Source organism: Lagenorhynchus albirostris, chromosome 15 (genome assembly GCF_949774975.1).
Source record: "Lagenorhynchus albirostris chromosome 15, mLagAlb1.1, whole genome shotgun sequence".
NCBI classification, from domain to species: domain Eukaryota; kingdom Metazoa; phylum Chordata; class Mammalia; order Artiodactyla; family Delphinidae; genus Lagenorhynchus; species Lagenorhynchus albirostris.
This window is the reverse complement of record NC_083109.1, coordinates 51721290-51735576: the sequence shown is the minus strand read 5'-3', so window position 1 is coordinate 51735576 and position 14287 is coordinate 51721290. Positions and strand designations below refer to the sequence as shown.

Genomic DNA, 14287 nt, shown 5'->3' with positions numbered 1-14287 from the left:
AGATGTTTTCAATTCTTTTGGGTATACACCTGGAATTGGATTTGCTGGGTCGATGTTTAACCGTTTGAGGAATTGCTAGATTGTCTTCCACAGGGTCTACTCTATTTTACATTCCCACCAGCAGTGTGTGAGGGTTCCAATTTCTCCACATCCCTGTCAACAGTTGTTATTATCTGTCTTTCTGATTACAACCATGCTAATGGATATGAAGTGGCTTTTCATTGTGGTTTTGATTTGCATTTCCCTGATAGCTAATGATGTTGATCCTCTTCTCAAGGGCTTATTTGACATTTGCCTATCTTCTTTGGAGAAATGTCTATTCAGATCCTTTGCCCATTTTAAAATTGAGTTGTCATTTTATTATTAAGCCTAAAAATTCTTTATATTTATATTCTAGATACACTTCCGTTGTCAGATATATGATTTACAAAATCTTTCTCCCATTCTGTGGGTTGTCTTTTCACTTTATTGCTCCCAGTTAAGATGGTGTCCTTTGAAGCACAAAAGTTCTTAATTTTGATGATGTCCAATTTATCTGTTTTTTCTTTTGTTGCTTGTGCTTTTGATGTCACATCTAAGAAACCACTGCCTAATCCAAGTTCACAAAGATTTACCTGTATGTATTCTAAAAAGTTTTATAGTTTAGTTCTTACATTTGGGACTTAGACCCATTTTGAGTTGTTTGTTTGTTTTTATGGGCAAAGTAGGGCTCTGATTTCATTCTTTTGCATACGGATATCTGAGTTGTGCCATTTGTTGAAAAGACTGTTAATTCCTCTCTGTGATTATTTTGGCTCCCCTGTTGAAAAACAATTAACCATAAATGTGAGGGTTTATTTCTGGACTCTCAGTTCTATCCATGGGTCTGTGTTTATTTTGTGCCAGCACTACATTGACTCAATTACTGTTGGTTTGCAGTAAGTTTTGAAATCAGAGAGTGTGAATTCTCCAACTTCGTTCTTTCCCTTTCGTTTCGTTCTCTTGAGTTTCCAGTTGTCATCTTTCTTGTCAATCTTTTTGAAAATGAATCTTCTTTTAAATTTTACATCATTGCAAACACACTCCATGGCAATTATTTTCAAGTATTCCTGCTTTTTCCACCTAACTGTATATTGTAAAACTCACCGCCCCCATATTATAACCGTATTTACATATGGCTGGCTACATAGTTTAGTTATTTTCCTATTAGACACTAGTTTCTTTTTTTTACAGGCAAATGTATTTTATAAGATGCCCAGATCTCATTTTTTTCATCATAATACATCATATAAATTCAGGGGAAACATTTAAACGTTTTTCAGATCACATGATCTGATATAGATTTTCTAACCAGAAGAATCCTCCAACTCAATTTGAAGAAAAAAAATTTTTAAGCATTTTTTAAATTAATTAATTTAGTTTTGGCTGCGTTGGGTCTTCGTTGCTGCGTGAGGGCTTTCTCTAGTTGTTGCGAGTGAGGGCCACGCTTCATTGTGGTGTGCGGGCTTCTCATCGTGGTGGCTTCTCTTGTTGCGGAACACGGGCTCTAGGAGCGTGGGCTTCAGTAGTTGCGGCACGCGGGCTCAGCAGTTGTGGACACGTTTCTAAATTTCACTATTGCTGCTGTGGCTGGCTTCATTCCTAACTTTTGGGGAACCTGGGTGAAAAGTATATGGGCATGCTTTGTACACTTGCAGTTTTTCTGTAGGTGTGAAATTATGTCAAAATAAAACGTCAGAAAAAAAAAATCTGCCCCTTTGAGGGGATTCCGTGCGGGGAAAGCATCTTTTTCTGCACTGGTCCAACCCTTGCCCATCTATCCAGCCCTCGCCCATAGGTCCAGCCCCCACTCACAGCGCACAATCACTGCACACTTATTCTCTGATCACCCTGCGCGTTGGGGACCGGGATTGTTCTGGCGCGGGGAGCTGCGGGGCCTGGGGACTGCTTTCCTGGACACTTGGCGGGTGGCGACCGGAGCGGCCCAGCATCCTCCGAGCGGACACCCTCCCTGCCTCTCGCCTGCCCAGGCGCGACGACGCCCCCGCCTCCCCTCCTGCAGGGCGCCCCGGGCCCTCCGCTCACCGCGACCCTCCGCAGCCCCGCGGACTGCTCCCTCCGCCCGCCCTCCTTTGCCCAGCCGGAGCCCCCAGTCTCCCAGTTGGCAGAGTGAAGACGCTGCTCCTCTCTAGAAAACGCCACTACCCTGACACCCGTCCCCTCCGCCTTCCTCCTCTCGCTCTAAAGCTGCTGCTGGAAGTCCCCGCCGCCCCCCTGCCCCTGGGCTCCAGGCAGGTGCAGGTTCAGGTCCCATGGGGCCCTCCTGCCCTGGTTCCCCCGCCCGCTCCGCATTTCCACGTTCTCCGCATCCTCCGTCGAATCCCCTCCTTCCCGCGTTCTCCCGCCCCCTTTCCCATCCTTGTTTTCAGTCCTCCGCCTCCCACTGCCTCATCCTCCGCGCCTTCCTCTCGCACCTACGCTCCGCCCAACTCCGACTGCGCGCTCTGGATCCCCGCACCTCTGCCCCTGCCTGGGCTCCGAGTGCCGTACCCCATCCGCACCCTGCGCCTCTCCGCCCGCTCCCCTGCCAGGTCTCCACCCTGGGCACCTTAGGAGCCCAAGTCCACAAAGACCCCTGCCGTGGTGGCGTTGAGCTTACGTTATGGGGGGTGGGTTGGGGAGAAGCAATAGATAATAATAAACAATGAGTCACATGGGCTCTTAGAAGAGGTACTTGCTGTGGGGCAATCAGACTGGGAGGAGGAGGGGCTGCGACTTGTGTTGGAGTGTCTGAGGATGACGAGGAGTACGGATCTCACCCGCGTTCTTCGGATAGCCGGCCATCTGCCGGATTGTCACTGAGGAATCATCCCTGGCCCCTGCAGAAGGCAAGTTAGAGCCGGTGCCCGGGCCTCAAAGGGCCTGGGTGGGCGTCCGGAATCTGCTGGGCCTGACGGCGTCCGCGCGGGCCTCCTCCCGGCCTCCAGGAGAATCAGCCACACTGAGCCTGGCGGCGGCTGGGGAAACGGGGGCGTGCCTGGACCAGCTCTCCAAGCTAACCAAGGAAAATGCAACCCCCAGGAAAAAGCACGCAGAGGTTGTGCATACAAGATGAAGCGGGGGGCGTTATCAATATTTTCTTCTTCTTCTTCTTTTTTTAAATATTTTCTTCTTAATGATATTACCGGATGTTTGCAAGGATGCCTGAGAGCCGGGTATTCACGGGCCGCGGGTGGAATGATAGTGGCTGTGTCCAATCCGTGTGCAGGAATCTCACCCAAGGCTTTTGAAAGGATTGTTGCCAACCTGGAAACAACGGATACGTCCAACAATCAGGACTGGTTGGATAAATGATCCACCCCTGTAGTGGTACGTTGTAAAATGGACGCTGGAGAGACATTTGTAATACATTAAGAAAAAAATAGGGAATTCCCTGGTGGTCCAGTGGTTAGGACTCCGTGCTTTCACTGCCGGGGTCGGGGTTTGATCCCTGGTCGAGAACTAAAATCCCGCAAGCCACGCAGTGCGGCAAAAAAAAAAAAAAAAAAAAAAAAGGCACTTTATCACCCCAATTTTCTGAATATAAAAAATATTTATCATAGACTTATCTCTAGATGGTGGAATTATTGTAGATTTTGTAATATTTTTTCATAATCAGTATTTTCTGTTTATTTTCATGACCATGAATTACCTTTTTTTGTTTGTTTTTTAGCTTGAAGGAAAGACCAATGCAAGATATTTTTTTAAAGTAAGTGTAGGGACTTCCCTGGTGGCGTAGTGGATAAGACGCTGCGCTCCCAACGCAGGGAGCCCGGGTTCTATCCCTGGTTGGGGAACTAGATCCCACATTCATGCCACAACTAAGGAGCCCATGTGCTGCAACTAAGACCCGGTGCAGCCAAATAAATAGATATTTAAAAAATAAGTGTACAGTAGTCATCCTATTTACTTTTTATCCCCATCATAATTAATGCCCCCACCCACCCACTCACTGAGTGCAGAGACTCAGAACTTGTATCAATCTGCCACTTCTGAGGGATTTCTGCTCCGTTGACACTGGTGGGAACCACTCTTGACCAACAGGAACACACCCGTCCAGCCGGATGCCAACTGTGTGAACTGGAAGGCCACTTGCCCCCAGCTGCCTTCTCCCCTTGGATTCTCCTCCTGGTGGATGGCACTGTCATCCCGGGCTGGGCAGGCCAGTCTTCCCTCAAACACTGTCCCCCAAAAGAGGCCTACACTGAGCCCTTCTCAGTCCCCTTCTAGAATCTCCCATCTCCCCTCCCTTTGCTCTCCCCCGGGCTGTGGTGGTGCCCTCACCAGCCTCTCCGCTCCCACTTGGGACCCCCTCCAGTCTGTTCTCCTCAGGGCACCAAGGGAGTTTTGTAAAACGACACTGATCACATTCCTCCTCTGCATAAATCCGTCCCAACCTCCTACTACCCGTGATGAGCCTGGAACCCACCTGTGGCCTCAAGGCCCTGGGCCAGTAGCCTCTGCCAACCATTCCTGCCTCGTGGCCTTCCTGTCCTACTCCGTCTGGGCTCACTCCTCCTAAGCCCGCCCTCTTCACCTTTCAGCTCCCTCCACGGGGCTTCCTCAGGCACCTGTCATATGCTGAGGAGCTCCTGGTCCTCTCCTGGGCAGCCCTTAGCCCCAGATTTCATGGACTCATCAGCAGGAAGTCCTGTGTCTCCTGTCTACCTCTGGGAGGCTGGGGTTGTGACCTGTTTACCACTAGGTCCTGTGTAGCAGACATTAAGGTCCTCAAGAAGTGATGAGGCAAGAAAGCGGCAGGACTAGGAGGGAGAGGGAGGGTGAATCTAGGTGAGGGATATGTGGTGTTGCCTGCATGTTCCTTCAACTTTTATGGGAGGTTGAAATGTTTCAAAATTTAAAAAATAAGAAAAGCTTAACACCTCCGGATCCAGTGTATGAGCTCCCTGCCTGGCTTGGCAGTGGCTTCCCACCCTCCTGGCAAATGACAGGCACCACAGGCCGCTTGAGCCCCCGGAGGGAGGTGCACCCTTCCTGTGCCCCCACCCAGCCTCCAGGGGCCACCTAGTCAACCAGGCCCCCTCACTGGGGACCCAAGTGCCACCCCCGCCCCAGGCTCCCATGGCAGCTGCAGAAGGGGTCGATGGTGCCACAGCAAAATGCAGGGGAGTGGATGCCCGCAGTGACCCTGCCCAGGCCAGGACTGCCTGGAGTCCAGGATGAGTGGCAGGGGTCGAGGCTGGCCAGTCCCTCTCCCCACCTCCTCTACTCCATGCCTCCTCCACCATCAAATGTTAAACCAGAGCAAGCCCTCAGGCAGTCTCCTCAACTGACAGAACCAGCCCTCCAGGATGACTCAGAGCCTCAGGAAAGGAGAAATCTTGTGGGGGATGGGAATCTATTTAAATATAGAATTCAGACAAAACAACTTTTCAAGTTATGGTTACAGAATATAATTGTTACAGACAACTATGCTGTAAAAATAACAGCAAAATGGAGAGTTGGGCGCTGCGGATGTGCTGTGTAACTCACTTTTCCCAAGAGGGAGTCAACAGATACTGATTAAATTTGGAAAATGTTTGAAAACATAAGTCCTCTAAACTCTACTTTTAAAAAGTAATCCATTTCCTTTTGCCCAAAGGCAGTTTTCAAATGATGAGGAACAGGTGGGCTGAAGCAACTTGAGGCCGATGCCTTTTCTCAGGGGACCCCGACTTATGGTTGAAGGAGGGGAACAGTGTTTCTTCATCTTTCCCTCCAGCAGGGCAGCACCCAGGGGACCTGAGGAGGGGCTCAGGCTCCCAGGAATCTCCCTCAGCCCCCAAACCACCCAGAAGGAACATGGCAGGGGCACAACACACTTCTGTCAGGCGTGCCCCCTCACACCGCAGGCTCACCTCCTCAGCAGAACCTTGGGCTGCCGTGGACATCAGGGCCCTTGTGCACAGGGGCTGTCAGTCCTGTGTGGCTCCCTGGAGGAGGTGGCCTTTATGAGGGTCCAGCAGGAAGAAGCAGGCTGAGGCCTCCTGGGAACTAGCCCTGGAAGGAGAGCCAGGGAGGGGCAGGATTGGCTTCCCAGGGGTTCAGGGCTGGACACCAAAGGCAGCAGAAAGTGGAAACCTCAGAGACTCCACCTAGTCTCTGAGTCAGTGGTCGGGTTTTCCAGGCTGAGGAGGCCCTGGGGGATGGAGGCTGCTGGAGAGCCCTCCTGGGCCTGAGAGATGGCCCAGGCCAGGAAGCCCTGGAGCAGGGCCAGGTAAGGGCTGGTGGGGGTTGGGGAGGCTCAGGAGCAGGGGGGTGGGGATTGGAGCTGGGACCTCAAAGGACCCAGAATCATGGAATTTTAAAAACCTACCCGTGATGGGATCTAGTGTACAGCTTCTTTTATTCTCTTTTTAATTTTTTTTTCTGCTTACAAAAGTAAATTATGCTTGATCAGAAAAAGATTACAACGTTGAAAGTGAAAATCAGTCAGCGGCTGGGCCGCAGGCAGAAGCCCAGTGGAACGTGTAGAAGTTGCAGCCAAGTTCACTGACCCAGCCAGGATGCACCCTCAGTTGTCAGGGCTACGGGTCCTCCCTGGACACGATGGGGCCCATGGTGGACTCCTCCCCATCCACCAAGGGACTGGGGGCAGGCTGTCCTGCCAACCTTCCATCTTCTTTTCCGTCTGGAAGAGAAGGGGATGGGTCAGGCTGTTGTCAAAGGAAAAGGGGGAAGGGGTGGGGGGCAAACCTGGGGGTCCCAGCTGCCAGAGCAGGGGCAGGGATTGCTGACTCCAGAGACATGGTCCCAAAGGCCACTGGCCCAGGGACACAGAGGCTGTTTCCAGGAAACTTTGGGCCAAATCTGGGCTGAGCATCAGGAAGCTGCTGCTCCCTCCCCGCTGCCTGGCCCAGGACGGGGCAGGAGGTGGGGAGGGCCGTGGACAGGTCTGGAGGTAAAGACAGAGAGGCAGGTTGAGAGGTGTTGACTGCCCATGAGCATCTGCCCAGGGGAGCCCATGGGGCCAAGCTGCAGCCCTTGTTACGCTCTTCATCTCTCCATCTGAGGAAGGGTGACTTTGTCCTGATTCTCACAAAGGTGCCATATGGGGTGGGGTCCATATGGCCCCAGAGCCTGCCTGATCTGAGAAGTGAGCAGAGGTCTCAGTTGGGGTAGAAATGGCCTGTCCCATCCAGCTCAGCTGGAAGAATGGGCTCTGAGCCAGAGGGGGCCCCCCCATCCTTTGCAGTGAGCTAGCTGGTGGCCTCAGGGTGGTGACTTGGCCCTTTTGAGCCCTGCTTCCACACAGGTACTGAGGACAGAACCCTCTCTGCACTGGGCAGAGGCAGGTGGACATGAGGAGGCACTTGGAGCAGAACAGGCTGGTGGAAGGGCTCAAGGGTGAGCCAGGCCCACTGCAGAGGGGCCTCCAGGCTCTGGGGTCCCTGACTCCAGCAGGCGATGGAGCCTGAGGGGGTCCCTCAGGTCCCCTGAGAACTCTAGGCTTGTGGCTGGGGATGCCCCTATCTCATGAAAAACACATAAGAGTAGACACGGAGAGAAATAGGCCCAGGAACACAGACATATAAGAACCCACACAAACTTACTCTCCTAGGCAAATACACACATAGGGAGACAGAACCTTAGAGAAACACACGCGCGCGCGCACACACACACACACACACGCACACACGGAGGCCTATAGACACGCAGAGATTCACACTGAGATAATGTAGACAGATGCACGCAGAAATGTTCACAGCACACACATACTCCCCTGAGCCAGCCGAGCCTGCTGTCCCCCTGGCTGCCCAGGTGACAGGGGACTTCGGCCCCAGGAAGGTCTTGCTCCCGCCCTGCTCGCTGGGCTGGGGCCTCACCTGTGTCCAGCTTGCTGCGTTTTTGCTCAGGCTCCTGGGGGGCGGCCTCGATGGCCCGCTGAGCCTCGGGATGGATCTTGAGGAGGGCTTTGGCAAGGGTGGCGGGGCCGGGCACCCCCAGGGACATGATGCAGTGCACTCCTTTGCGCTTGGCCCCCGCCACTTTGGCACTGTCCTTGGAGGCTGTCAGCAGCACCAGTTTGGAGAACTTTCTGGGCTTCCTGGGGGCTGCGGGGACGACATCTGTGCCCGGCTCAGGGGACTCAGGGGAGGGCTCCTGGCCGGCCTTCACGCTCTCGCCCTCCTGCTCACTGGGCTCGGGCAGGGGCATTCTGGGACCGATGGCCTGGCCCCCAGGCCACGCTCAGGCCCCAGCAGATGGATTTCTCCTCCACCTCCCTGGAAGGAACCCAGCAGTTCAAGGGCTCCGTCCTAAGGCAGGAGGCAAAATCCCATCAGTGGAGGTGCCCTTGGACCTGGGTTCAGGAAGAATCTGGGCTGGAGGTTGGGGCAGATGGGGCTGCCTCGGTGCCCCCAGGAAAGGACCTGAATGGAGCCAGAGAACCCTGGGCTGGTGCTTCTGCTCTCTTGGTAGCCTTGGGTCCGTCACCTCTCCCAGCCAAACCTCACTTTCCCATCTACAAAATGTGCCCAAAACAGGGCTCTCAAGGGGCTACTGGGGTGACCAAGTAGTGGTCAGGTGACAGCTAAGTTACTAGGAATCCAGGCCCACAGGTGCTGAGCACGGGGTGAAGTGCTTCCACAGGTTTTTCCACTTAACCTTCAGCCCCATGTTATGAAAGTTGATCTTTCTCATTGACCCAGGTTACAGATGAGGACACTGAGGCATGCAGCCATGAAGGCAGAGCTGGGAGTCCAGTCAAGGTGGGTCCAGAGCCCGCCCGTACAGCACCTGGGGTACCTTGTCCAGGATAATGGACACCATCTTCCTGAGCACCAGTCTTCAGGGAAAAGTACTTTGGGGACAGGAGCTCAGGTCACTGATACTCCCAGAATGCCCGGTGCCCTTCACCCTGACACTGTGTCACCAGGAACATGGGCTGGGCCCTGGCAGGCAGAGCTCTCCAGATTTACAACTAGATCCAGCCCCCATCCCAGGCCAGAGGCCCCAGGGCACCCAGTGCTAGGGGACACTAGGACCCCACGAGGGCAGTGACCTTGTGTCTGAGCTGGTGCTGGCTCTGCCTCAGCTGAGTGGGTACAGGGCTGTGGAGGTGTCCGGAGAATCTGTGGTCACTGAGGGCTCCCTGGCTTCTGGTCTGGAGAAGCAGAAAGGATGGATGACAGGGAATTCCCTGGTGGTCCAATGATTAGGACTCTGCACTTTCACTGCCGGGGGCCCGGGTTCAATGTCTGGTCAGGGAACTAAGATCCCACAAGCCACATGGCATGGCCAAAAAAAAAAAAAAAAAAGAAAAGAAAAAAATGGATGACAGGGGCAGCGCTGGCCTGGAGACCGGGGCTCTGGGGCATCAGTGTGGGCTAGCTGTTTTGTCTGTTGGGGGTGATTGGGTGGTGGGCAGATGGCGGGGTCTTTCTCAGTTTCCAGTTTGGCCCAGAAACAAGATTGCCGCCTTGGCAGACATCTCATCCTCCCTGTCCAGGACTCAGGCAGCACCAAGGCCCGTACACTCTTACTTGGCCCCCTAGACCTGTTTCTCCAACCTGGCTTTTAGTTGTGTTTCTCTGGGCGCCTCCAATGCACATGGCTTGAGGTGTCCATGCCCCGCACCCAAAAGTCTTCAAAGACCCCTTCATCCATGAGAGGAGCCTGAGGTGCAAGGCCAGTGCATGGTTGGGGTGCCTTGCCCCCTGCAAGCTCCCCTTCTCAGTCAACTAGACATGAAAGCAGAGACCAGACAACTAGACACGAAAGCAGAGACCTCCCAACTGCGACAGAGGAGGACCCCCACCTCCAGGGGGTGTAGCCTCAGGTAAATGCTTCCTGGTAGCAAGTCACCTGACCACAGGCACCCCTGGGATTGATGTCTCATTATCCCTCCTGTCCCTGGTCCAGCCCCTGGATAAGCTAACCCCTACTCCTCCCATGTGGTCCTTCCCAGCTCTGCCCATCCTGCCTCACAGGGCAGGCAACATGGTGGTACCTGGGACCTGGGGGGACATGGGGCCCAGCAGAAAAGACACTGCCTACCCCCCCCCCAACCCAGAGAACCACTCTGGGCAGGAAAGGGTTATGATGGGAAGCCCCACCCACAGGACCCTGCCCCCATACCCTGACTGGCCTGGTGTACAACACTGGCCAGCAGCCCACACCTCTGTGGTCCAGGAATGAAACTCCAGGAGGTTGGACCCCTTTCTCACATCATAAAAATAATTAACTCTAAATGACCATAGACTTAATTATGAGAGCTAGTGATAAAACTCTTAAAAAAAATAAGGAACGAGTAAATCTTCCTGACCTTGGATTAGGCAAAGCTTTCTTCAGTACGACACTAAAAGTACAGGTAACCAAAAAAGAAACACAAAAATTTGACTTCATCAAAATTTAAAACTTTTGTGAGTCAAAGGACACCATCAAGAGAATTAAAAGGCAGCCCATAGGATGGGAGAACATTTTTGCAGATCATACATCCGATAAGGGACTTGTATCTAGAATTTATAAAGAACACATAACTCAGTAATAAAAAGACAAATAACTCAATTTTTAAAATGGGCAAAGGATCTGAATAGGACTTTCTCCAAAGAAAATATACAAGTGGCCAGTAAGCACAAGATGTTCAACATCATTAGTCATGAGGGAAATGCAGATCAAACTATAATGAGATACTATTTCACACTACTAGAATGGATCTAATAAAACAAAACAAAAAAACCAGACAATAACAAGTGTTGGTGAGGATGAGGAGAAAATGGAACCCTCATACCCTGCTGGTGGGGATGTAAATAGTGCAGCCACTTTGGAAAACAGTCTGATGATTTCTCAAAAGGTTAAACATAGAATTACCATATGATCCAGCAATTCCACTCCTAAGTGTATCCCCAAGAGAAATGGAAACTGATGTCTACATAAAAACTTGTACATGAATATTTGCAGCAGCATTATTCATATGCCAGAAAGTGAAACAGCCCAAATATCTATCAACAGATAAATGAATAAATGTGATGTATCCACACAATGGAATATTATTTGATAATTTAAAAAATTCATGCCACGACATGGGTGAACCTTGGAAAGATTAGCTAAGTGAAAGAAGCCAGTCATGAAAGATCACATATTATACACTCCATTTCTATAAAATGACCTGGAGTCTATAGAAAATCTATAGAGTAGAAAAATCCATAGAGACAGAAAGTAGATTTGTGATTGTCTAGGGCTGGGGGTGGGAGGGATGGGGACCAGAAGAGTGAGGAGTGAATACTAGTATGTATGGGGTTTCTGGGGTGATGAAAAAGTTCTAAAACTGATTGTGGTGATGGCTGCACAACTTGGTGAATTTACTAAAAGCCATTGAATTGTACATTGTGAGTGAGTGAATTGCATGGTATGTAAATTATCTCAATAAAACTTACGTATTGAGAAAAGAGAAATTAAGTCTATAATCAGTGGTTTCCCCACTTCATGATACCTAAGAATCACCCAGAATTCTTGTTAAAAATGCACAGTTCTGGACTCCTCCACCCCCAGACTTCTTTCTCAGTGGGTCTGGAGAGGGACCTGAGAATCTACATTTTTTTTTTTTTTACCATTACCCTATTTGATTTGATACTTTGTGAAAAATGGATGATGCCATGGGCCCTCTGTTTAAGAAGTTTCTAATTTCTAGTTCATAGCTGAACTGTTTTTCCACCACTCCATGTACAGGGGTGGACAGTTCCTCAGGCTGGATCAGTCTCTTTTCTGGATTCATCCTTAACCTTCTAGCAATTTATTTTTGAGATGTGAATGGAAGAGTTGACAGGCAGCTATTTTAAGCTATTTATTTATTTATTTAAGCTATTTATCTATTTTGAAAATTAAATTTTTACTCAATAAAAGTTCATTGAATTAACAGAATTTTTAGAAGTGAAGCAGAAATGAATTAAAAAGATCAAAAGGCTTAATAGTTTACCTTACTTCACTCACTTTACACCCTCCACCTGCATCCCCAGTCGGATGGTTTGATATTGCTATGGGTCTCCAGTCACCCATTTATCCTAGCCACCTGTCATGATATTGTAAGATGGCTCAGTGTAAACCCCAAACCACACAATGTTAAGAACTGGCAGGAGCCTCTTAGACACCTTGGGAGGCAGAATAATGCCTCCCCGCTGCCCATCGCTAAAGCTGTCTAGGTCCTGATCCCTGGAACCTGTAAATATGTTACCTTACATGGCAAAGGGGGAATTAAGTTTGCAGATGGCATGAAGGTTACTAAACTAGGAGATTATCTTGGATTGTCCAGGTGGTTCCATCACAATCACAACAATCCTAAAAAGCAGGAAACACAGGTAGAAGAGTCAGAAAGAGTGGTGTGATGATGCAGGCAGGGTCAGCGAGAGGAGAGATTCAATGTTGCTGGCATTGAAGGTGGAGGGAGGGGGATATGAGCCAAGGAATGCTGGAGGCCTCTAGAAAAGACAAAGAAACAGACTGTCTCTCCTAGAGTCCCCTGGAAGGGTTACAGCCCTGCCCACACCTTGATTTTAACCCAGTGAGGCCCGTGTCAGACCTCTGACCTCCAGCACTGCATGACTTTTACAAAGCTGTGTTGTTTTAATCCACTAAATTTGTGGTAATTTGTTATGGCAGCAGTAGGTAACTAATACAAGGTCCAATCCCTTGATGGTGAGGTTCTGAAAGCCAGGATCATGGGAATTACCTGGCGGTCCAGTGGTTAGAACTCCCTGCTCTCACTGCCGAGGGCGCAGGTTCGATCCCTGATTGGGGAACTAAAATCCCACAAATGGCGTGGCCAAAAAAAAAAGAAAGCCAGGATCATTGCCTGGAAACTGATGATGGATTAACAGAATTACCATTACCTTCATATGTATGGGAAAGAAATACCATCAATGTCCACCAACACCTGCATTCTCAGCTAAGAGGCCAACCCCTTACACTCTCTGGGCTGGTTTCACCTATGTAATGGGAGTAGTGGTGAACTTCGCAGGGGCTCTCAAGAGCAGGCAGGCAGGCAGGCAGGCAAGGGTGAAGTCTTCAAGTTACCAGTGATACTGACAGATGCCCCTTCTATAATCGCTGTCTCATGTGGTTCTTGGAGGGCTGCTGGTGGGATGATGGACCCACTTAGATATGCAGGTACACATCCTTACAGGGAGATTTTCAAAGCAGCAGTAAGACCCAGAATGGGTCAAGAACTGCTACTCTATAGTGTGCAGGGAACAGCTTCCCCAAAATGGGAATTTCATGTTAATGGCACCTCCTTACCCTAATCACCATGGCTTGGAATCTTAGTTACTTTTACTCCTCCTTACCCACTGCAATTTGTCCTAAGACCTGTCTATGCTGCGCCCAAATGGCCCCTGCTCCCCGCCTCTCTCCTCTCGCATCATTACCGCCACCTCCTAAGCCTCCGGAGTGCCTCCCCCGCCCCAACATCTCAGACCTCCAACTGCCATCCCTGCGAGCATCTCTAGAGCCACAAGGATGGGACGGGACTGGGGATGGGTGCAGCGCGGGGGCAGTACTGGGCGGGGCGGACACGGTCAAGGAAAGGCAGACCAATGTGGGGCTCCCTGACTTGGGGTGTGAGAGCTCAGTCCTGGGGTAGGGTGGGTTGGGGAAGGACGAGCGAGGAGAAGAGCTGAATCGCTGGTGAAGGACAAGGAGGCGGCCTGAGCGCCGGGATGCAGAGCTGGGGGGCACCCCCCAGCATCAGCAGCCCTTGGGGATCCCCAGAGGAGCCCGGCAGGGACCCGAGACCCTCCCCAATCCGCTGGGGCCCGTCCTCACCGGGCACCGGCCGGGCGGCGACGGCAGCGGGGCCCTCCCTCTCCGGAGACCGAGCCGCGGCAGGTCCCTCAGCCTCCGTGCCTGGGGCCCCGGTCTGGGTTCGGGCAGTCACCTCAAGCTGGGGTCACGGAGCGAGCATGCGCAGAGGGCTTGTGGGGGGCCCATTCCTTGGGCTAACTCGATTTCTCCGGGTCTTCCCCTCGCGGGTCAGAACTGGCGGCCTGACCAATCCCGCGCGGGGGCGGAGCCAGGGCTCGCGAGGGGGCAGGACCATGCCGTTATTGGGCGGTGGCCCCCGGGGGGCGGGGTTCAGCCTTCCAGTGGCCAGACTTCGAGTTTTGGGCGGGGCTCTCCCAGGACAAGAGGGAGTGGGTTTAACTGAGACCACACGGCCTCCCCCAGTGTTTGACCTCGGCTCCACGTAGAGGAAGTCACAGCATTTGTTTAAAGGCCTCGATCGTCTCCGTCGTTCTTCTGAGCGAGCAGAGGGAAGAACTTTCAGTATGCTCAT

General features: G+C 51.6%; 1 protein-coding gene across 5 annotated transcripts; it reads right to left on the bottom strand.

Moving 5' to 3' along the window:
* Window positions 1-6345: 6345 nt before the first annotated feature.
* On the bottom strand, window positions 6346-13988 carry FLYWCH2 (FLYWCH family member 2). Of its 5 annotated transcripts, XM_060124281.1 has the most exons (5): window positions 13777-13988; window positions 12686-12755; window positions 9023-9124; window positions 7845-8276; window positions 6346-6913 (listed from the first exon to the last, which is right to left on the bottom strand). In XM_060124281.1, exons 4-5 carry the CDS (start codon window positions 8173-8175, stop codon window positions 6681-6683), a joined length of 564 nt encoding a protein of 187 aa, XP_059980264.1. In that variant the 5' UTR covers window positions 8176-8276; window positions 9023-9124; window positions 12686-12755; window positions 13777-13988; the 3' UTR covers window positions 6346-6680. The 5 variants fall into 5 exon arrangements, with proteins under 5 accessions (XP_059980264.1, XP_059980266.1, XP_059980263.1 ...); XM_060124283.1 differs by lacking the exon at window positions 12686-12755; XM_060124280.1 differs by lacking the exons at window positions 9023-9124; window positions 12686-12755.
* Window positions 13989-14287: the final 299 nt, after the last annotated feature.

What these genes read in the sequence shown, in the direction of transcription:
- FLYWCH2 (XM_060124281.1), bottom strand. Translation starts at nt 8,175, where the DNA reads ATGCCCCTGCCCGAGCCCAGTGAGCAGGAGGGCGAGAGCGTGAAGGCC. An exon ending in ACGCAGCAAGCTGGACACAG is followed by an intron (nt 6,914 to 7,844) that starts GTGAGGCCCCAG and finishes CTTTACCTCCAG; the next exon opens with ACCTGTCCACGGCCCTCCCC.